Raw genomic sequence first — 23,522 nt, forward strand, 5'->3', positions numbered from 1 at the left:
AAGATCCCAGTGGAATAGACCATAATACCTTAAGACGTAATCATCTGGGAGTCACTGACTAGGGGAAAAATGAATCCAGAATTATAAATAAACATCACTTTTAATCACAGTGTAGGCTGTGCAAGGCATATGCACCACATAGTGCATATGGCTATGGTGAGTATTTATACAATACATGCACAAATAATCATACTTTAAGGCATATAACTTGTTTTTGCATTCTATGCAATGTCAAATAAGGGTAAGCTACAGTATATTTGCTATAAATGCTACACTTTTTCTTTTTTATACAAGAGGACATATTTTTCTCAATATCATTATTCTAAATATTTTTATACAAAGACCTTGCATGCTAAACAGTGAACAGACAGACCTCATTTATTTGAGACACCTTTATGCAATTTACAATTATATTTTACTATTTAAATTCCTTTCTTGTCTTCCAAAGATGAGAAAGCGTGGCCTTCTGATACCAGTTTATGAAGAAGCACAGTAAACTGTAAACCTCACCAATATTGCAAAAGTATATCCAGCCAATGAAAACAGTGGTTTATTTCTCCTAGATTTTCTTCAAGATGTTTTATGCCTCAATAAAAGCAACATTGGCTTCTGGGATTAAAATGGTTTAAAGGAATAGGATGAAAGAAATTGTCAGGGAAGAGTCAAGGGGAAAGTGCTGCAAGATAACCATATCTACTTTGGACAAAAGTTTTTATTTTAATTGGATGTTTTAGCAAAAAGAAATCAGAAAGATTGTCTACCCGTATATTCTCATTATTAGGAGCTCATAGTTTACAGCAATTATAGTGTGGCCTATATTTTGTTGGACGGCATGATGAAAACTGCAGTACATTGTGGAAGTGAATCAGCTGTGCAAAAATGTGATTTTTATTGGCTCAAAAATAAGTAGACTACTTGTTTTTGAGCCAATAAAAATCAAAATTTCTTACTATTTAATTTCTGCTATACAGATACCAAGAATCATATGACTATAATGAAGTAGATAGGGATGGGTGAAGTTTTTCACCTTGTTTTGCTGCGGAAATGATGCCCATAGGCTTGTATGGTGTTGTGCGTAAAAAAAATGACGTGCGTAAAAAAAAATTCGCCGCACGACAAAAATTTTTTTACGCGACATTTCGCCGGCAGCAAATTTGTGTCGAAACGTAACGGGTCAAATTCACCCATCCCTACATGGCTTTGTTATTTTTTTCTTTTTAAACAAAAGTAAAATAGTGATGATACTTCCAGTGCATGTATATTCAGAGACAGGTTGGCACAAAGCAGTCAGTAATATGTGACCGAACATTGATTTGAAAATATTTCAATATAAGTTATTATCATGTATCATTAGTAACAATAAATAATGAGTAAAACATTCTCTGTGTTTTTATATAATATCTTTAAGAAACTGGCAGCCACATTAGGCTTCAAAGATTTCCAGAACCAAACCAAAGTCACAGAAGTTATTATTCTTGGAATTACAGACATTCAAGTTCTACAGACCCCACTGTTTAGTATTTTCCTCATTATATACCTACTTACTTTGGCAGCCAATCTTCTTATCATAACAGTTGTAATCAGTAACCCCATACTCCACAACCCAATGTACTTCTTCATCTGCAACCTTTCCTTTTTGGACATCTCTTACTCTTCTGTCATTCAGCCAAAGCTCCTTTCAACTCTCCTAGCAGGTCCCAGTGTTGTTTCCTTTCCTGGCTGCATAGAACAGCTTTATGTTTTCATGTCATTGGCATGCACAGAATTTGTCTCCTTAACAGCCATGTCATACGACCGCTACCTGGCAATATGTAAGCCCTTACACTATGCTGTTTTAATTAATACGAGAATCTGTATGTTGTTGGTTGCCATATGTTGGATTGTTGGATTTGTGGATCCATTAGCACACACTATGGTTATATCACAATTGCCCTTTTGCAAGCCACCAGTTATCAATCATTTTTTTTGTGACCTATTAGTGTTACTAAACTTGTCTTGTGTCGATAAGGTATTTATTGAAATCATGACTTATGTGGTAGGCTCAGTGGTGGCACTACCAGCCTTCATGCTTACTCTCACTTCTTATGTTTTAATAATATCTAGTATTCTTAAAATCCATTCTACTGATGGAAGACAAAAAGCCTTCTCTACTTGTGCATCCCATCTCACTGTAGTCATTTTGTTCTATGGAACAGTTCTTGCCATGCACATGAGACCTTCATCCGACTATTTGCTTCCCCAAGACAAGCCACTTTCTGTTTTATATACAACAATCATCCCAATGTTAAATCCTCTAATCTACAGTTTAAGGAACAAGGATGTTAAGAAAGCTTTGTGGGCAATTCCAAGATTACAGTGGTTGAAAACTGCAATATAATGATCAAGAAGAATGGATACAATTTTAGTAAATATAAACACTGAGGGAAATATGGTCTGAGAAATGAATCCTTTGGTTATAAACTGGGCACATGGACAAAATCATCATAGGGTGTTGTCTAGTCAATGACAGTATTACAAATATTGGAAATATGGTACAGGGCAACCCTTTTGAAATAAAAAAAATAACAAAAGTGGTATAAAGGTAATACCTTTATTGACTAACTAATATAATGATAGCAAGCATTCAGAACATTTTAGCTCATTTTCAAGCTGATTACAATGATGCTGTGGTGTCCTCTAATCTACAGTTTAAGGAACAAGGATGTTAAGAAAGCTTTGTGGGCAATTCCAAGATTACAGTGGTTGAAAACTGCAATATAATGATCAAGAAGAATGGATACAATTTTAGTAAATATAAACACTGAGGGAAATATGGTCTGAGAAATGAATCCTTTGGTGATAAACTGGGCACATGGACAAAATCATCATAGGGTGTTGTCTAGTCAATGACAGTATTACAAATATTGGAAATATGGTACAGGGCAACCCTTTTGAAATAAAAAAAATAACAAAAGTGGTATAAAGGTAATACCTTTATTGGCTAACTAATATAATGATAGCAAGCATTCAGAACATTTTAGCTCATTTTCAAGCTGATTACAATGATGCTGTGGTGTTCTCTGGTATATATACAACATTCAGCTCATAGGTAAAATGACCAAAAAAAGGAATATCAATCTATGTGTAAGGTGTCAAAGTAATTTACAAGGGGATCTGCAAGAGACAAACAGATAAGGTACAAGATAATGTGGGTCAAAGAGGCTGAGTATAAATTAGGGCTGAATTATTGGAGTGTAGAATCAAAGGAATTCCATATGATCTCTTAGTCCATATCCAGACATGTTGCTATTTCTGACCTGGTGCAGTCCTTTCTTAGTCCACATAATTAGCCATAAATCCAAGGCCCAGGTTTAGTCCATTCTTCAGAGAATTGAAAGTTTTCATTAACTTGTATTCCCACACTTTTCTTTCATTATCTGTTTTTAAAAATTGCCCTTAAGAACCAAAATTCACCAAAAACCAAAATATTGGAAATATAATTTATTGCCTGAATTAATTTACTGATAAACCTTTCTTATGGTGAATGTAAATCACATGAAAACTTAGTCAAAGGGCCAGATTCAGTTCCATGAGATAAAAATCATAGTTAGTGATGGGCGAAATCATAGTTTTTGACGTCGGCAAATTTTTTTCCGCGCATTTTCGCGGGCTTTTTGTGAATTTATTCGCTGGCGGCGAATCGCGCAAATTCGCTGCGAATTCGCGCCTGGCGAATAAATTCACCCATCACTAATCATAGTTTATCTTATGAAAACTAAGTGTAATTCTATGGGGGAAGTTGTAACTGAATTAGGAGATACATTTTTCTCATTCAATTAAATATAGTACAGTACTTGGAAATCTTGAACTGAATTTAGGGATACACTTTTATCTTCTCAATAAGGGCCAAATTCAATTTGATGATTCAAATTCATGATCTCACATGAAAACTCTATTAAAACTGGAACTAAATTAGGAGATTTTTTTTTTCTCTCCTCAATTTGAATCGAACCCATAAGTGTTCATGTGATAAATTATAAAAATTATTTAAAATATCAATTTTTTTATCAAACAGATTCTGGCCTTCGACATTTCTTGACACTAAGCACTGGGACCATTGAAATGGGTGCTAGAATGATCAAGTTATTACCTGAATTACCTCACAAGTGTTTATTTTCTCTAAACTGGCTGTTTCAAAAAATAAAATGCTCACTTTTTAGGTAGCTAGCTTTTTATTTTTTGTAAAAATAAAATTTGTGGGGAAAAAGCCTATACTATGGGACATATTTATCAAAATATGAGTTTAGAGCTTCATAAATAAAAATTTACCTTTTCACTCATTAACAATAAAATGTTGCTTTTTGTCCACAAAATTTGTGGTTTTCTCACTTTCAGGAAAGTTGATCCTTTAGGACCATTTCAGAATGTTAGAGGTTTTTGGATTTTTTATACAAATTGTCCAAACATTTTTAGAGGATTTTTGTGGTACAGGTATTCATTTTTTTTTTCTTTTGTACTTTTTTAAATTGGAACTTTTAATAGATTCAATAGTTGGGGTTTTTATTGTTTGTGAGTTTAGTTGTGGTTTCAAAAACCTCTAAAACCACTACAATCTGACCTTTAATAAATACAGTAATCATTTAAAGATAACATCAGTATATCTGACCTCTCCTTTGTAATTGGCCCTGGTGCCGGAGAGTTTAGGAGGACAGGACCTCCACCATACATATAATATAATGCAAAACTGTAGCAACTGGGTAGAATTCTTATGTGGGATTTACCTTCTGTTTAATTGTGCCAAGGCAAACAAAAATGTTTGAGTTTTGAAACTCCATTGGAATTAATAGAACGTTCGTGAGTTTTTATTTGTTAAGCACTAAACCTTTTTAAACATTTTGGTAAATCTGCCCCGAAGTGTTAAATCATTAAATTGTTCACATTTAATGGAAAATTGCTTGAAATGTCTTGAAGACCATTGGTCCAATACAAGAAGAGATAGATGCATAATGCAAACCAAGTGCTTCTGGTCTGATAAGTAACCCTTTTGAAATGACTTTAGCCACCATTGCTTTAGTTCTGATTTTTTAAGATCTGCAGTTTTATGCATCATCATAATATGCAAGAAGACCATCAGTTACATTTTTCTTCTCTGTCTTATGCGTTTCTTTCTTTGTTTACTGTTAATTGGAAGACCTTCAAAAGTCACCTGTTCAGAATGTGCAATTCCATAATAGTGTAGAACTACTTACCAGTGCATTGTGGCAAAAGACAAAACATGCACCTGACTTTTCTTCAAAGACTTTGAGTTAAGCATAATATATGTTGACCCTGAATCAACATACCTTCCCATATAACCAATCAGATTATGGCATATGGTTAGATTGGAAGGTATGTTGGTTACATGGGAAGGTATGTCACTGGTGAGTAGTTCTACAGTACTATGAAATGGCATAATCATTATGCCATTTCATAGTACCCTAAAACTACTAAGCAGCACATTGTGGCAAAGGACAAAACATGCACTTGGGGTTTTTTTTCAAAGACTGTGAGCTTCCATCCCTCCTCCTCCTCCTCCATGTCAAAATACCCAAAGTAAATACCCACACCTGACCTATCTCTGACAGCACAGACAGGGTTGAGAATGCAGCCACTAGGAGGTGGAAGCGGGCCACAGTGAGGCCATGGATGGGGAGGGCAGATGGTAAATTTCAGCCTGGACCTGTGGGTTTCAGGCCAGCCTGCACATCACTAGCAAAGACATATTATCTTGCACAATATTAGACATATTGTCATGGCAGAGTTACTATAAAATGTTTAAGGGGTAGTTTACATTTTAATTAATGTTGAGTATGATGTAGACATTAATAATCTGGTATTCTAGTTGCTAAGGACCAAGTTACCAAAACTACTAGGTAGTGGTCTGAATAAGAGACTGGAAGATGAATAGGAGGGGCTTGAACATCAAGATAAGTGATACAGACATACAGTAACAATAAAATTGTAGCCTTGCAGGTATTTGACTGCTAGAAAAAGAAGGCAGAAGATGAATGCCAAAACTACAAAAAATAAAAAATAAAGACCATTTGAAAAGTTGCCTAGAACATTCTGTTAACTCAAAGGGGAATTACTCCTTTAAGCAGTGTCTATATCTTCCCATTGATATTGCATTTAGGATCAAGGGCAGCAATTATATTCTGAATGGAATCATGTAGATTAATGCCAACTATCTTCTTTAGAAGTCACCTTACTCTGGTGACCTCTCATATCTTTGTTTATTTTGAATTGGGTACATTATCCAGTAAAATATTTTCAAGATTTCGTAATTGGAATATAGTAACTGTATCACATTTACCAGCTTAACAAGTATCTCCAACCAGTGCTGCCTGTTTTAGATATAAACAGTGCAGTCTGACAGAACAAATTGTTTATAAGGATATAATTTACAGTTTGGACTACTGGAAAATAACCATACTGTGGATTGTATAGGCATAAGGCCACAGAAAATAATTAACAGGATACGTAGTTACATAGTTAAATTGGGTTGAAAAAAGACAAAGTCCATCAAGTTAAACCCCTCCAAATGAAAACCCAGCATCTATACACACACACCCCTCGCTACTTTTACATAAATTATATATTCCAATAGCTATACTAACTATAGAGCTTAGTATCACGATAGCCTTTGATATTATGTCTGTCCAAAAAATCATCCAAGCCATTCTTAAAGTCATTAACTGAATCAGCATCACAACATCACCCGGCAGTGCATTCCACAACCTCACTGTCCTGACTGTGAAGAACCCCCTACGTTGCTTCAAATGAAAGTTCTTTTCTTCTAGTCTAAAGGGGTGGCCTCTGGTACGGTGATACTCTTTATGGGTAAAAAGGTCCCCTGCTATTTGTCTATAATGTCCTCTAATGTACTTGTAAAGGGTAATCATGTCCCCTCGCAAGTGCCTTTTTTCTCGAGAAAACAACCCCAACCTTAACAGTCTACCCTCATAATTTAAGTCTTCCGTCCCTCTAACCAATTTAGTTGCACTTAGTCTCTGCACTCTCTCCAGCTCATTTATATCCCTCTTAAGGACTGGAGTCCAAAACTGCACTGCATACTCCAGATGAGGCCTCACCAGGGACCTATAAAGAGGCATAATTATGTTTTCATCCCTTGACTTGATGCCCTTTTTATGCAAGACAGAACTTTATTTGCTTTAGTAGCCACAGAATGACACTGCCCAGAATTGACAACGTGTTATCTACAAAGACCCCTAGATCCTTCTCATTTAAGGAAAGTCCCAACACACTGCCATTTAGTGTATAACTTGCATTTATATTATTTTGCCAAAGTGCATAACCTTGCATTTATCAACATTGAACCTCATTTTTCAGTTTGCTGCCCAGTTTTCGAACTTAGACAAATCACTCTGCAAAGTGGCAGCATCCTGCATGGAACCTATAGTTTTGCACAATTTAGTATCAACTGCAAAAATAGAAACAGTACTTTCAATGCCCACCTCCAGGTCATTAATAAACAAGTTGAAAAGCAAGGGACCTAGTACAGAGCCCTGCGGTACTCCACTAACAACACTGGTCCAATTAGAAAATGTTCCATTTACCACCACTCTTTGTAGTCTATCTTTTAGCCAGTTCTCTATCCAGGTACAAATACTATGTTCAAGGCCAACATTCCTTAATTTAACCAGTAACCTTTTGTGTGGCACTGTATCAAATGCTTTAGCAAAGTCTAAGTAAATCACATCCACTGCCATCCCAGAATCGAGGTCTCTACTTATAATATAGCTCATCTACTCTATATTTGTGGTTATAATTGGGAAAGCATCAGACCAGTCATTCAATAACATAATGGAGTATAAACAGCATAGCAAACATGTTAAAGTGCCTGTACTTGTAATCTGTGGGGCTGTTAACTTACCGCTAATAATTACCTGTTACTTACATCTGTTCTATCCCCAATCAGAATACTTTATCTGTTATTGGAAAAAAATGCTGGAAAAATCAGACCTGACGGGATCAACACAAGACTGCACTACACACAAGTGTAGAGGCCATGAGGTATAGACATATCTCCCATGTAGTACAATTTAAATTGGACACCTAAAGTTGTCTTCAGTAAGCCCTGTGTGACTATTTTCCTTTCCAGGGTAAAGTTTGATGTAATGGTAATTCAATGTTTGCCCAGTAGGCAGTGTAATTTTACATAAAGGAAGAGCACATATGCTTTGGATGCATTCTTGGATCCCACCTGATGGGAAGGGGGTAGAGGATTGGGTCTGAGCTGGTGTCAGATCCAGTTATGGAAAGTTTAGCTAGTGATAGTAATTTTTGTTATAGTCACTCTAGGAGCAGTTAATTTAGTGAGCAACTATGGACTCCAACAAGGAGATTCGTTGGGGACAGCATCCTTGCAATTATAATGAATTATGAATGATAATGAGTTGCCCATAATACAGGGATGACTAAGTACACTGGCAGCAGGTCACACTAGAAACACATTTCTCAAGCCCACCTATGGGTGTGCTACACAGTAAAGGTTCAGAAAAGCAATTTAAGTGCATTAAAAGAATAGCCCTCAACAGGCAGTTATATGCACTCTCATTGGGGGGTGGATTCACAGAGCTCTAAATACTGAAAATATTGGAGTAATAGGAAGTATTGGTGTGCTGGGTAGCACATTTGCTTAAAATTACATTAGCTTCCCCAGCATTCCTAGCTTGAGATAACATAAAGAAAAGACTATTACTGGGGATGTTGAAAGGGATACTGTCATGGGAAAAAAATAATTAGTTCAAACAGTATCAGTTAATAGTGCTGCTCCAGCAGAATTCTGCACTGAAATCCATTTCTCAAAAGAGCAAACACATTTTTTTATATTTAATTTTGAAATCTGACATGGGGCTAGACATATTGTCAGTTTCCTAGCTGCCCCAAGTCATGTGACTTGTGCTCTGATAAACTTCAGTCACTCTTTACTGCTGTACTGCAAGTTGGAGTGATATCATCCCCCTCCCTTCACCCCCCCCCCAGCAGCCTAACAACAGAACAATGGGAAGGTAACCAGATAGCAGCTCCAGAACACAATATAACAGCTGCCTGGTTGAAATAAGAACAGCATTTACTAGAAAAAGCCAGGTCCCACTGCATCACATTTGTTTACATTGAGTAGGAGAAACAACAACCTTTCAGAAAGTAGTTCCATCCTAAAGTGCTGGCTCTGAAAGCACATGACCAGGCAAAATGACATAAGATGGCTGCCTACACTCCAATATTACAACTTCAAAAAATACACTTGCTGGTTTAGGAATTTAATTTGTAGAGTGAATTATACGCAGTGTAAACAGTGTAATTTAGAAATGAAAAATACATCATAAAAATCATGAGAGAATTCTTTTTAACTATATAAAAGCTACAAAACACCCTTCTCTGCCATTACCCCTCAGTGAATCTGATTTCAGTGAATTACAGGGGGCTCAATGTCTTCAAAGTTTCTTGTTAAGCAGACTTGTAGCCAAGCACTATATCTAAAAACTTGCCAATGCAAGGTGTCAGCATCACTTTAAGTTATATTTGTATTTTATAGCTTCAACTTGTAACAACTATGTTCATACATACAGAATTAGCAACAGATATTTATTAGCCTGATCCCTTAACCTCATGTCTTATTCATGGGGAATTTCAGAATAACATATACTAATTAAAAGGAGAGGTTATTTTCAGAGTATCACACTCCTCTCCTTTCCAGACTGTATAAATGAGTTCACTGACCGTTTAAAATGACTGAGAAATATCAGTCTTGATTTCACATTCCTCGGAGCTGTAGTTCATGATTGGCAATATTTGATCTTCTTTATTAAGAGATTCTGGTGCGTCCGATGAATGGAAAGATATGAAATAAAGGTGGATAATGCAATAAAACAGTTGATGCCTGGTGAGTGTAACCTGTCTTTTACAATGAACTGTAAGTACCAGGCTTCACAGGAAGAATGATCAGGATATATTATACAGTATATACTTACTTACATTTTGTGTAATACTTATATACGCTTGTACAGAAGGCTTCAGTTCAGGTATATATATCTTAAGAGTATTTTCTTTAATATTTTTATAGAAAGCCTAGATTTTTTTTTTGGGTGGGGGTTAGCCTTTGTGGTCAAGCATTAATTTAAGTTTATAATGAGATTTCAGATACATAAATTATGTTCATAAATGACTCAGCTATAGTGTTTTAAGAGTAACCAGAACAGTAAATCAACATTCACCTCTAAGCATATCCTAGAAATGGTCAAGAATACACTTCACATTCCAATATTTTTGTCCCTATTATTTGAGAATGTCTAAGCCTATATAAAAGATGTTTCAATTATGCATAGTTCAAGTATATATAATTTTTTTTTTAAAAATTTACTGTAGGAGCAGTCAATGAATGTATTGAATATGTCAATGAAAGCTACAGCTTGGCTTGCTGTTACTTGGATGTTAGGTGCAATGACTTCCACTGCAATGAAGATCTCCAACTCTTCTGCCTGCTCTCTAAATAGGGGGTATGAGGAAGGCTACCTGCAGGAAGGGGACATCATGCTTGGAATCCTCCTAGATATATTTGTTTTAATGAATGATCGACAGGAAACCTTTAAAGAGCAGCCTCTGGGACTTTTTTTTGTCTTATCGAGGTGAGTATCACCAGTTTCAGGTCATTTTATATCCTGTAGAATTATGTATTCTCAGCCTTCATTCTTACAGAAGAGTTTACAAGTTTCTGGATTGCACCAAATATTTTCATAGTTAGCTTTTCTCTTCATACAGGTGCATTTACAGTTTGTAGAAATGGAGGATTAATTGAGACATTAAAATTTACATTAACATTTACGGGGTTATTTACTAAACTCCTGTAAAGCTTTTTGGGGCAATACTCTAATTTTTCGAGATTAATTAAAGCCAAATGCAGCAAAAAGCCCAAATCTGAAAATCCGCCATCTCAGACCTGCCGAGGTTGTGTATGAAGTCAATGGCAGAGATCCCTATCCTATTTTGGAGTTTCTGTGGTCTGTGCTAGAATTTGCCCAAAAATCTGACCATTTTGGACTTTTCAGGCAAAAATCCAAAAAAAATCAGGCTTATTGGGAAAGGCCTCGAAAAATCAAACACAAAAAAAAATCTTTGAGAAAATAGTATTATTCAAGTTTCTGCTTGATTTTGTATGAACCAATTAAATCAAGGTTTTTTTAATAATAAATAAGGTTAAATTGGGTATAGGAGTTTGGTAGTGTTTAGAGATAGAGATAAATTTGGATTTAAATAAATAACCTTCTTGTTATGCTGCAGTTGGATGCAATCCAAAGAATTCTGTTCTTCGTATTTCTTTTTGTTTAGGCATAGGATTTCCTAACTGATTAAAGGGATCCTGTCATGGGAAAAAAACATTTTTCAAAATATATAAGTTAATAGTGCTGCTCCAGCAGAATTCTGCACTGAAATCCATTTCTCAAAAGAGCAAACAGATTTTTTTTATATTCAATTTTGAAATCTGACATGGGGCTAGACATATTGTCAGTTTCCCAGCTCCCCCGAGTCATGTGACTTGTGCTCTGATGAACTTCAATCACTCTTTACTGCTGTACTGCAAGTTGGAGTGATATCACCCCCCCTCCCTTTTCCCCCCCAGCAGGTAACCAGATAACAGCTCCCTAACACAAGATAACAACTGCCTGGTAGATCTAAGAACAACACTTAATAGTAAAAACCCATGTCTCACTGAGACTCCTTCAGTTACATTGAGAAGGAAAAACAGCAGCCTGCCAGAAAGCATTTCTCTCCTAAAGTGCAGGCACAAGTCACATGACTAGGGGCAGCTGGGAAATTGATAAAATGTCTAGCCCCATGTCAGATTGAATGTAAAAAAAATCTGTTTGCTCTTTTGAGAAATGGATTTCAGTGCAGAATTCTGCTGGAGTAGCACTATTAACTGATGCATTTTGAAAAAAACATGTTTTCCGATGACAGGATCTCTTTAATGATTCCCACTTAGTTGAAAGTAAATGAGAACTGCCTTGCTTTGAAATTTTGTTGTTTGGCCCCCTGTTTTAACAAAGTTACAAGAGTAAACTATCTGGCTTACGCTAATTGTAAATGTTTTAAATGATTGATAACTATTTTGTTTATTATAAACCTTATGTCAGCCATTTGCATTGCCTGGTATCCTTAAATGATTAAACTGTTCCATTGTTCTCATGATAATAGCCATTGGAATTTTTGGACTTCCATAGTATCAAACTCTAGTGACGGACGAATCTGTTCCGTTTCGATTCACAGAATAATTCAAAATGGCGAAAAAATTTGTGAAACTAATTGAAGTCAATGGGCGTCAAAATAGTTTTAACATGCATCAATTTTGACGCGTGCAATAATTTTTAATGCTGTTGACGTAATTACTTTGCATATTGACGATCAATACGGCTACATTTTGCATGTAAATTGCTTTCCCACTTTTTCACAAAAGTTTATTAAATATATCTTGGATGAAAAAACTCATATTTACAGTATTATGCATGTGTGGTTTCTTTGACGTATTTACGCTGAACCACGCGTTTTTAAAAATTCAACATAAAATAGCCACATGTGACCTTGCCCTAACTGAAATGGAAACTTCTTTACTGTTAAGACAGTTAAAAGGAAATTAATGCTGTAGCACAGTAACACAAAAAAGACTTGGTATAGAGAGAGTGATGCTGGAATTCTCCAAATAAAAGTAGACAAGTCCAAGTCCTTGGTATACTTCCAATTTGATTTATTTTCCAACTTTGATTTATTTTTCAATTCATTAACCTATGCATTAATATTTATATTATTATTTAAATATAGTGTGATATTTTAAAATGGCAATATAGTGCCTGCATCAGATGTACCAGCTTACCATTGACTTGTTGCTGTCTCTTGAAGATATACAAGCATTTTGGTTTGGCATCAGAACAAACAGTTTTCTAAGGATATTTACCGTTAGGACTATTGGAAATCACAAAGCTATAGAATATATAGGGAATAATGTACCATAGAATCTTAAATATAAACATATCAGATCAATGAATATATAAAAGAGCAAGGCCACAGGAAATAGTTTACAGGATAGTCATACTCTTGCATATTATAAGCAAATATAATTTGTAGCTGCACACATAAAGAGAATGGCAAAGATAAATTATGGAAATAAAAAAAAAAACATATTAAATATGTAAAAATAGCTAATAAAGCTTTCTTACGTGTTTTTTTTATCTAGCTCCTCCTTGCAATATTATATCCACTTTCTTGCTGCCATTTTTGCTATTGAGGAAATCAACAACAACTTGAGCATTCTGCCTAATGTGACCTTGGGATTCCATATCCATGATTCCTGGGCCAATGAGAGAAAAGCCATTAGCAGTATATTTAGTATGCTGACAGGGAGCAGTGATTATGTACCTAACTACAGGTGCACCCAGAACAGGATTCCCAGTGCATTCATAGGGCATCTACTGTCTTCAGTATCAAATGTCATGTATCAGATTACCAGCATATATGGATTTCCCCAGGTATGGAATGTTCCTTAATGTTCCACCTTTCAGATTTTAAGCTGAAATGTTAATTCATATTTATGTTAATTCATATTTATGTATAGAAATGATTATACTGAAATTTACTAATACAGGTATAGTAAATTAAAACCCACAGCATTGGCATCCAGATTTACTGAAATTATTGACGTATAGTGTACATTGAGATTTGTAGGTTGGAAAGTCATGATATACAGTATGCTAAATATGATTGGTTTTATTTACAGAATTTACGAGAAGTCTGTAAAAAAATTAAAAAAAAAGGGAGTAGTTAGAGCCGATACAGTACTGTTCTGTACTGTTCATTTGTTCAATTCAAAGAGGCATATTCATATCCATATAAAGTGGATTAAAAGCCCTGTTAACAATTGAATTTTGATGTGTATTAAAAAAGAAAGCCTGGCTAAATCCCTACTGATGTGCACCACTGGGGACCCCCAAAACGCCCCCATTTGTTGTACCTGATTATAAAAAGTAAAGTATTGGCGGATGACATCTTGTGCACATTTTGGGGTCTATTTATTAAACCTCAATTTTTTTCTAATTGAGTTTTTAAAGGGGAAAACTCAAATTTTTAGAGGAAACAACTTTATTTTAGAGATTTATTATACACCAAAGCTGCTGAAAAGCTGCATCCGAAAATGGCAGTTAATGGCAGATGTCCCTAAAGATGGTTCTTGACATCATGATCTGCACTAGATAAAGTTGGGGTTTTTGGATGACAACTTGAAAAAGTGTACAATTTGGGCGTCAAATTTCGAAAAAGTCACATGATCCGAATTTTCATACAATTTTATTGAGACTTTTCCACAACAACATTTTCAAGATGATTAATTGATCAATTAGTTCATTTTGTGGATTGGAGTTAGGTCAACTTTGTTTTACTAAAAATGTTTGATAAATTTGCATTTAAGTAAATGCCCCCGTTGTGTCCTCCTCAAAGTCATATCATGACAGCAATATTTGAATTTAAAGCTGATACAGACCTCCCTTCAACAGCACATGCGCTGAGTTGGCTATTGCAGAAGGGGACCTGAAGCAGAGCTAGATGATGTCTGACATATTCACTGTGCCACTCCCCAGTGGTGTAGTTCCAGAGGGGATTGGCAGTTAGACAAGATTTTAACCAGGCTTTTATTCTTCACTAGCGAAGACATGAGTTTTAGAAGATATATATATATCTAAGGGGTCTATTTATGAAGCCTCCATTTTTCTGGTATAGTTTTTTAGGGGAAAACTAAAATGTTTAGAGGAAAAAAACAAGTTTTTCGAGATTTGTTATAGTCCAAAACTTCTTAAAATCGGAAACCAAAAATACTCCAGCTAAAACCTGTCGAAGACATGTAAAAGTTAATGGCAGATGTCCCTTTTACAATTTGAAGAGGTTTCTCACCTTGCCTTGTTTTTTCAGGCCTAAAATCAAAAATTTGCATGATTCAAGCTGATTTTTGCCTGAAATTATCAGATTTTAGGGCTAATTCCAGTGCAGACCACAGAAACTTTAAAATAGGATAGGGACCTCTGTCATTGACTTATACACAACCTTGACAGGTCTGAGATGGTGGATTTGCAGATTCAGGCTTTTTGCTGCATCAAGCTTAAATTTTTAAAATTTTGAGTTTAAAAAAAAAATGAAACATTCGAGTTTTGCCCCAAAAAGCCTGACTGGAGTTTAGTAAATAACCCCCTAAATATCGGTTTACTAATAACATGGGCCTGATCAGTGTTAACATTTTAGCAACTGAAAGGCAGAATAACATACATAACTGACATCAAGGTGAGATCAAATATTGTGGTAACAGGCAGTTAGTGTGGAAGGGCAGTAAGAAGGAGGTCGCATTATTCTGTAATTCACATTTTTATAATTTTACCCAGGTGAGTTATGGAGCTATAGATTCTGCATTTGGTGACAGAGTCCACTTTCCATTATTCTATCGAACAGTAACAAGTGAAACTGCCCAGTACAAAGTAATCATCCAGCTTTTCAAACTCTTCAGATGGAACTGGGTAGGGATGATATTCTCTGATGATGAGAGCCACCAGAAAGCCAGTGAAGACATGAAGAATGAAATAAAAAAGAATGGAATCTGTGTAGATTACCTGGTTCAGATTGGTGAAAAGAACCCTAGAAACTATGACTTTGCTTTGCAAACCATACGTCAGTCAAATGCCAGTGTTGTCATAGTTTATAGCAGAGTGAACATTTTTATGGAATTTCTTGTCACTGTGGCTATTGACACCTCATCAGTTAATGTGGTGTGGATAATGCTATCTCCTTTGTCATTAGTTTCAGGAAACTTTTTTACTTATGCATTTAATGGATCCCTTGTTGTACTCTTTCATCATGAAAACATACCAGGTCTTAAAGACTTTCTGTACAAGGCTAATCCTTTAGAGTTTCCCAAAGATCCATTTACCAATGCAGTCTGGTTACGGCTGTTTCACTGCCACTCTTCTCCTGAGAAATCATTCAAGTTCTACCATATATGTAATGCCAACAATACACTAAAGCAATATGAGAGCTATGGATATGATGTGAATAACTTCAGATTAACATACACTATGTACATTGCTATATATTCTGTGGCGCATGCCCTACATGCCATGTTTACTGGTAAAGCCAATGACACTAATAAAGTAACAGGTGGCTTGTTGCTAAAACAGGTATGGAGTAGCTTTTGAATTCATTGTGATTTTGTTATTTAAATAAAATTGATGAGGATTTTAAAGACAATATGTAAAACTGTACAAAGTAGGGAGTTATGGAAAGCTACCTTCCAAAACTGGCAACATGAAGGGGAGGTTGGGCTCCAGGGCTACGGTTATTTAAGTGGGTGGAGACAAGAGTTTTTAGAAACTATCACCATCCCATAATTTTTTCTGGTGGTGGAGTTTAGATTCAAATTTTCTCCCTCCCACCCAAAATGTTCTTGCTTTCTTTGTGAATTAATGTGTTGAATTAATGTGTTGAGTTTTTTTAGCTTTTTTGTTTTTCGCAGTTTTATTTATTTGATGGAGTTGAGCACAGCCTAGAGTGAAATTGCATTAAACATGTTGCATTAAGCTGAGTGAGATTCAGCAGCCCACCTTTTTGACCTTGCTCTAGTTGGAGGCTCCTGTTGGGGACATTCGTGCCTCCTGCATCATTTGGCATAGCTCTATTCGGGTTTTTTGTTTTATTGCTAATGTTTTTGCCCATTCTACAGCCAAGTTACTATATTAATAATATTGTAAGAGGTGTTCTTGAAAATGTCACAATTTTGTGTATTTTTCACCAGTGGTAGACTGGTAAACAGTTCAACTCCAGGGAAAATAAATAGTGCTGCAGCAAGTAAGGCTGTATTTTACCGGCTTAGGAAAAGCTGGATAAACTGGTCTCTGGAGTAAATGGAGGAGAGCAGGGTGGGCCCTCCATTACATACTCCATTTAGGGGTTTTCAGCTGCTCAGCCATAGGTCACTGCCTGTAGGCTGCTGGTGAGCTGTAGTTAATAGAAGTGTAGGGTTACACATCAGGGTTAGTGGACACCTTCTTGTGCTGGAGGAGGGTGTGAGGCTCCTTGGATCCCTCTTTGTATTGGTGAAGGGTGTGAGACACTGGACACTTCTTGTGTTGGAGGAGGTGGTGAGAGTAGGAGATACAAGTGGGAGCTGCTGTGCACTTCACCTGCTGAATATATAGAGACCAATTTGTTTGGGTCTGACAGAATGTTGGAGACATTTCTACTAAAGTAAGCAAAATCTGTTGTGTTGGACTTAACTTAAAGAAACATACTCTTCAACATATTTCTCCACTATGGAGTGGCATGCATTTATGGTGCAAATCCCGATAGGTGATCCCCCCCAAACCTCACAGTATAGAATGAACAGAAGCTAAGGCAGCAAAGTCCAAAGTACATTGATGTCAATGCAATCCTCATAATAGTTCATTGTGCCCAAAATAATGCTGTATCAATATGTGTTTTGTCTGGTTGTCATGACTGCATTACCTATCCCCGCCATGTACAGAGAATATTTTAGAAATGGTCTAAGAAGATTTAAAATCTTTTGCAAGGCATCACTTTTCTCACACATTGGGATATGAGTCCACTGACCGTTCAGCTGGTGCACTTCAGTTGGAGGGCAGTACTGAATATATTGTCAATATGCCACAAAGCACCAATGGCCATCTTTAACCATTTTTTGTTGTTTTTTAAATAGACTTTGAGCTATTCTTTGAGCATTATTGTTTTGTATTGTAGTTAAACCAGCACCTAAAGGAAATCAATTTCAGAACAGACTCTGGGAATGAGATTTTCTTCAATGAGGAAGGGGAAGTTCTGGGGAATTTTGATATAATAAACTGCAACATTTTCCATAATGGAACAAAAACTGCAAGATACGTTGGGACCTTCATTTCATCTCAATCTCCAGGACTCTTCATTGACAAAAAGGCCATTCTTTGGGCTCCTCCATTTAATGGGGTACTATATACATTTATATGGGATTTGAAAGGCATTTAAATAACCTGTTTTTTTAAAATCCTGCTTATCGAACAAAATCACAGACTTTGGAAAATATTGGCAACATAAGCATTGCTAAATGTTTGATTTAAAGTAGAGGCAGTTGTACCTGTATTGGCAATCTAATACACTGTATATGCAGTACAGGGAATGTTGGGAGTTCAATGATATGCAGAAGTAGAAGGACAATATTAAGGATCCTTCATAATGACACAGTTTAAACACATTGGGGCTCATTTATAAAGACTGGGCAAATTTGCACCTGGGCAGCAAACAATCCGTGATTAGCTTTTTTCATCCAGCTGCAGATTGAACAGTTAAAGCAATCATCTGATTGGTTGCCATGGGTTACTGCCCAGGTGCAAATTTGCCCAGTGTTTATAAATGAGCCCCATTGAGTATAACTTAAGTCAAGGTGTTGCCTATTAAGGGCAAAGGCACATGGTAAGATTTGTTGCTTATGGTAAATCTGTGCTACTACAGGCAACAAACCTTCCAAAAATGCCATGGCATTTTCCTAACATTTGGATTGCTGCAAGTAAAACATATTACATCTTAATCACAGGAAATTGTCTTCTTGTGGTGATCCAAATGTTAGACAATGCCAAGGCAATTTCTGGAGATTTTTTCCAACGGTAGAGCAGGTTTACCGGGGGCACAAAATTGAACTGTATGCCATTGCCCAAATTGGTTTTGGGAAAAACAACAGGAATAAAGAACAACAAAGCCATTAGATTTTTCTTAATTAAGGGGGTGCTATGTTAATCTGTCTACTATTAAGGTTTGTGGCTTTAAAACATAAAAAAAGAAAGCCAAAATTTCAACTGAATTTGTTAATTAAATACTTAGATCCCTGTCTCAAGTTGCAGTGCCAGCTGCCCATCAGGCTATAGAAAAGCTTTTGTTGAAGGAAAACAAGTTTGCTGTTATGACTGTGTTCAGTGCTCAGAAGGAGAAATATCCCCATCACCAGGTAGGTAATGCTGCATACTGTCTGGCAAATTTGTAAATGTCACAATACAGAACATTATCTTAACATTTGGTCTAAATGGGAGTTACGAGGTTTGGGATCCACCCTGACCCACTGAGACCAGATCCTAAACCTGAATTACAATGATGTATTTATTTTGAGTAACACAGCAACCTATCTATACCCGAATTTAAGTGTCAGTCCCAGCTACATATGTACTGTACATTTGATTAATACACACAATTAAATGCTGACAAACACCAGAGCACAGACCATAAAGGCCCTAGCTCTAATTTGAGCCACTTTTGTTACACTTTATAGATACATATGCTATGACTGGAGAGGTGTTTTGAACATTGTTTGTAATACTTTGAAAAATGCCAATAAAAAATAAGTTAAAAAAAACAAACTATTAAGCTTACTTTGGGGAGTATTGGAGCTACCTGGACCTGAAGGGTTAAAGGAGGGGAGCCTTGACAGGGCTAGGAAGGCAGGGAGGTGGAATGGTCAAGCTAAGATCACAGGGAGAAAGGAAAGAAGGAGTTCCTTAGGTTAACTGGAGACTGCAGGATCAAGGCAGAGCATGTTGTCAGTGGAAAGCAGCATACAGTCTACCCATCCTAAAATGGTTTGACGAGAGGGAAAGGGATTTGGTGGTGTTTGGAAGTTTTGGCTTCTCCTGGTGGGATTTCATTTATCACAGCATAGGGGTTTGGCAGGGGAATGCTTGCCAGAGTGGGAAGGTGCTAGTACCCCTGGCATTTATAGTGTGTGGTTTAACTTCCTTGGGTCATGGTCCTGGGTGCTAGGAGTTCAGAGTGTGGCCTTATTAAGCCTTCACTTGCTCACCTTAGTGCAGTGCAGTTGGGTAGCCTGCGTTGCAGGGGGGCCCGTTCACTCCAATGGAGTAGACAAGAATTTCCAGGTAGTAATGTTGTTTATGATGTAAACTGTGTAATATTAAGTCACTGTTTGCATATGGATTTGTAACTGATCATAATGATTTGAAAGATTGCATTAATGTTGATAAAATAAATTAATCCTTAAATACAATTATTTATCTTTTTATTGGTAGTGAAAATATAACATTAGTTTTGGACTGGGGGGCCCACCAGGGCTACTGCTTTAGGGCCCCCACACCACCCCCTTGCCTCAGCTGTGAAGAAGTGTAAGCCTGCCCCCCTCCACAGCTACACCTCCCTCCTGCCCCCCGTGCATACCTTTTTTCCTATTCACACCCACAGCCAGGAGCCGAGAAGGAGGTTGGAGGGGCAGTGTCAATAGTGGGACTAGGCCAGCGTTTTTTCCCGGTGTCTCACCAGCCCAGTCTGACCCTGTATTACATAACAAGTACTCTAACTTATGACTCATTGGACATCTGCTAACTCATCAGTATGATCATTTTTGTTTTCTTTCAGACATGGAAAATTGTTTAAGATGTCCTGAAGACCAGTGGTCCAATGAGAGTAGAGATAAATGCATCATGAGAACTGTTGACTTCCTTTCTTATAAGGAGCCTCTTGGTGTGGCTCTAACCACCACTGCTTTAGTTCTATCTTTTTGCTCAGCTGCAGTGTTTTGCATCTTCTTAAAATACAAGAAAAGTCCCATTGTGAAAGCCAATAATCAGGAGCTCAGTTACATTCTTCTTTTTTCCCTCATGCTATCTTTTCTTTGTTCCTTACTGTTTATTGGAAGACCTACAAAAGTGACCTGTTTGTTGAGACAAACTTCATTTGGTATCAACTTTGTTATTTGTATTTCTTCCATTTTGGGGAAAACCATTACTGTTATCATTGCATTCAATGCTAAAAGACCTGGAAGCAGGCTCAGAAACTATGTTGGTACCAGGGTCCCTAAATATATTCTTCTACTATGTACACTCCCTATGATTTTCATCTGTGCATTTTGGATGATAATCTCTCCTCCATTCAGTGTCGGACTGGGCCGGCGGGACACCGGGAAAAAACCCGGTGGGCCCCGGGCTCTTGTGGGCCCCGCCGGCCCAGATCCGCTACTTAGTGGGGCGGTGCGACCCCACTTTGTTTGGGGTCGCGGTAGAATACAATGGCTGCGCATGCGCACAAACGCGGCGCCGCGCGCATGCGCACAAACGCGGCGCCGCGCGCATGCGCACAAACGCGACACCGCGTTTCTGCGCATGCGCACTAGCCCCCCTGCAGCACTCCGGAGCGGCAGTGGCGGCTGGAGGGGGCCCTGGGGCAGTAGCCCCGGTGGGCCCCATGCCTCCCAGTCCGACCCTGCCTCCATTCCCTGACTATGACTCCCACTCTGAAACAGGAAAGATCATTTTGCAGTGCAATGAGGGGTCATCTTGTGCATTTTACATAATGGTTGGTTACATTGCCTTGTTGGCTTTTGTTAGTTTCTTTGTTGCTTATCTTGTCCGTAAATTACCAGACATATATAATGAAGCACAATATATAACCTTCAGCATGTTACTGTTCTGCAGTGTGTGGATCTCCTTCATCCTGGTATATGTGAGCACCACAAGCAAATACTTAGCAGTGGTGGAGATATTTGCCATCCTTGTTTCCAGTGCAGGAATTCTTTTCTTTATATTTATCCCAAAGTGTTGTATTATCTTTTTTAAACCACCAGTGAGCACTAGAGGTCATTTAATATAGTCCAAACTATAATTGCATATCAGAAGCTATATTAATCATTAAGAAGTAAGAGAAGTAAAGAAATGTGTTTGTGTGACAAATTATTGCAATAAAAGTCTATGAATTACGTAGTTAATTTATGTTGAAAAAACACCAAAGTGAATTAAAGGGCACCTATCACAGCCAAAATCAAACATATATTAACAGTACAACCTAAACACATTTAATCAAACTACATATATAGTTTTTTGAAAAAACTGCAGGTTTTAAAAAATCCCTTACTTTGTCAAATGGGTTCTTTCACTGAGGGAGGCCATACTGAGACTATAACAGAGACTATAATATGCAAATTTCAGGAGCATGCTCAGATTATAACACTGCTTTGAGTATTCTACCCAGAATGCCTTGTTTTAGTAAACTCCTCCACTAGAAGTATCAGGAGATTTCCCTATCTTGTCCCCTGCTGGTGATGTCATTATGCAAATGAAGGGCACACACTAACTTCCAGAAGTTGCCAGCACTGCTGAACAGCAGCTAACACACAGGTTTGGCTGATTTAAAAATAGCTTAGAAGGGTTGATAAGCAACCAAGGAATTTCAAATGAGCATGTGGGAGATTTCAGAGCTGCAGTTGGCTGGGAAGATATAGGTAGGAGGAGCCAGTGAAATCCAAGATGCCTGCCTCAGCTAGAACTGCAGTGGAGATAGGGGAGATCTTGCAGAATGTATAGTGAGCTGATGATTTACATTATACAAACAATTCTAACCTTTTTAAAAATTGGATTTCTTGAACTTTCACATAGTGGTAGCAAATCAAACACAAATGTGTCAGTTCTTCAGAATCTATGTTGACGGTTTTGAACAGTTGAACACATTCATTTTCCATGGGGTGTTAGTACTCAACAGCCAGAGTGCAACTCCACATTGAGAGCTAGAGCACTCCAGTCTGAGAGTCAGGAAACACTGATGTGTTCATGCTACGGGCAAAAAGTATAATTTAATCCTGATTTTAAGTTTTAAGGCTTCCCCTCACATTTTTTGTCCCTATTGTTCAGGACCATCTTAGCCTAGAGGTTTATACATACAGTAAATGAGGCCTGTGTTTTCATTTATTAGTTCATAGTAATTAGCTACATGTGCATAATTTAGGCTACAGCATAAAGCATCACTGCAAGGGGCCCATTTATTAAACCTCAAATTTGTTATGGTTGAGTTTTTAAAGAGAAAAACTCAAATTTATAAAGGAATGAATATGAATGCAATCTAAGGAGATCTGTAATTAGTAATTAGTATTTATTTTGGTGTGTAATTCATTCCCACTTACTTGAGCACAGATAAGAACTGCTTTACTTCTTGAGTACTTTGAGTAAAGTCTTGATTAAGTGTTGAGGGTTGATTCCTTGTTTAACCAAATATATGACTGACTTATCTGGCTTAGTCTAATGGTGTAAATTTTAAATTATTAATTGTGTTTTGCTGTTTATCAGACATTCAAATTTCAGCCATTTGCATTGCTTAACTATATTAATCCTTACTTAAAATAACCATTGGGAACGTTGGACTGCTGTTTTCTTTTCCAATTCTATAATAATGAACTCTGCAATTCATCTCATCAATCTGTAATTGTTGAACTATTTTCTTTTATCTCTACATAGTTGCTATTAGTGATGTGTGGGTCAGGAAAAATTCAACCCACACTTAAACCTAATCTACAAAACGTTAACCCTCATCCGACCTTAGCCAGCAAAATGCTGTCATTTTAGGACACGTGTTCAATCTGTACCCATCATGTCGTCTCACTTCTTGTTCCAAAACAGGGACTCTTAGGAGCAGAACAGGAGTGT

At 37.0% G+C, this 23,522-nt stretch overlaps 2 protein-coding genes across 2 annotated transcripts; both read left to right on the forward strand.

Moving 5' to 3' along the window:
* The first annotated feature begins 1,366 nt into the window (after nucleotides 1-1,366).
* Nucleotides 1,367-2,377, forward strand: LOC108699019 (olfactory receptor 1019). Its single transcript, XM_018230877.2, has one exon. The coding sequence runs from the start codon at nucleotides 1,367-1,369 to the stop codon at nucleotides 2,375-2,377; it is 1,011 nt and encodes a 336-aa protein (XP_018086366.2).
* An 8,054-nt stretch (nucleotides 2,378-10,431) lies between these two features.
* On the forward strand, nucleotides 10,432-21,699 carry LOC108699020 (vomeronasal type-2 receptor 26). Its single transcript, XM_041573934.1, has 7 exons — nucleotides 10,432-10,667; nucleotides 13,268-13,445; nucleotides 15,456-16,244; nucleotides 17,821-18,042; nucleotides 18,931-19,054; nucleotides 20,470-20,969; nucleotides 21,310-21,699. The coding sequence occupies exons 1-7, from the start codon at nucleotides 10,432-10,434 to the stop codon at nucleotides 21,697-21,699; spliced, it is 2,439 nt and encodes an 812-aa protein (XP_041429868.1).
* Nucleotides 21,700-23,522: the final 1,823 nt, after the last annotated feature.

Source organism: Xenopus laevis, chromosome 8L (genome assembly GCF_017654675.1).
Source record: "Xenopus laevis strain J_2021 chromosome 8L, Xenopus_laevis_v10.1, whole genome shotgun sequence".
In the NCBI taxonomy this organism is placed as follows: Eukaryota; Metazoa; Chordata; class Amphibia; order Anura; family Pipidae; genus Xenopus; species Xenopus laevis.

What these genes read in the sequence shown, in the direction of transcription:
- LOC108699019 (XM_018230877.2), top strand. Translation starts at nt 1,367, where the DNA reads ATGAGTAAAACATTCTCTGTGTTTTTATATAATATCTTTAAGAAACTG.
- LOC108699020 (XM_041573934.1), top strand. Translation starts at nt 10,432, where the DNA reads ATGTCAATGAAAGCTACAGCTTGGCTTGCTGTTACTTGGATGTTAGGT. An exon ending in CTTTTTTTTGTCTTATCGAG is followed by an intron (nt 10,668 to 13,267) that starts GTGAGTATCACC and finishes TTTTTTATCTAG; the next exon opens with CTCCTCCTTGCAATATTATA. An exon ending in TCTGTGCATTTTGGATGATA is followed by an intron (nt 20,970 to 21,309) that starts ATCTCTCCTCCA and finishes CCTCCCAGTCCG; the next exon opens with ACCCTGCCTCCATTCCCTGA.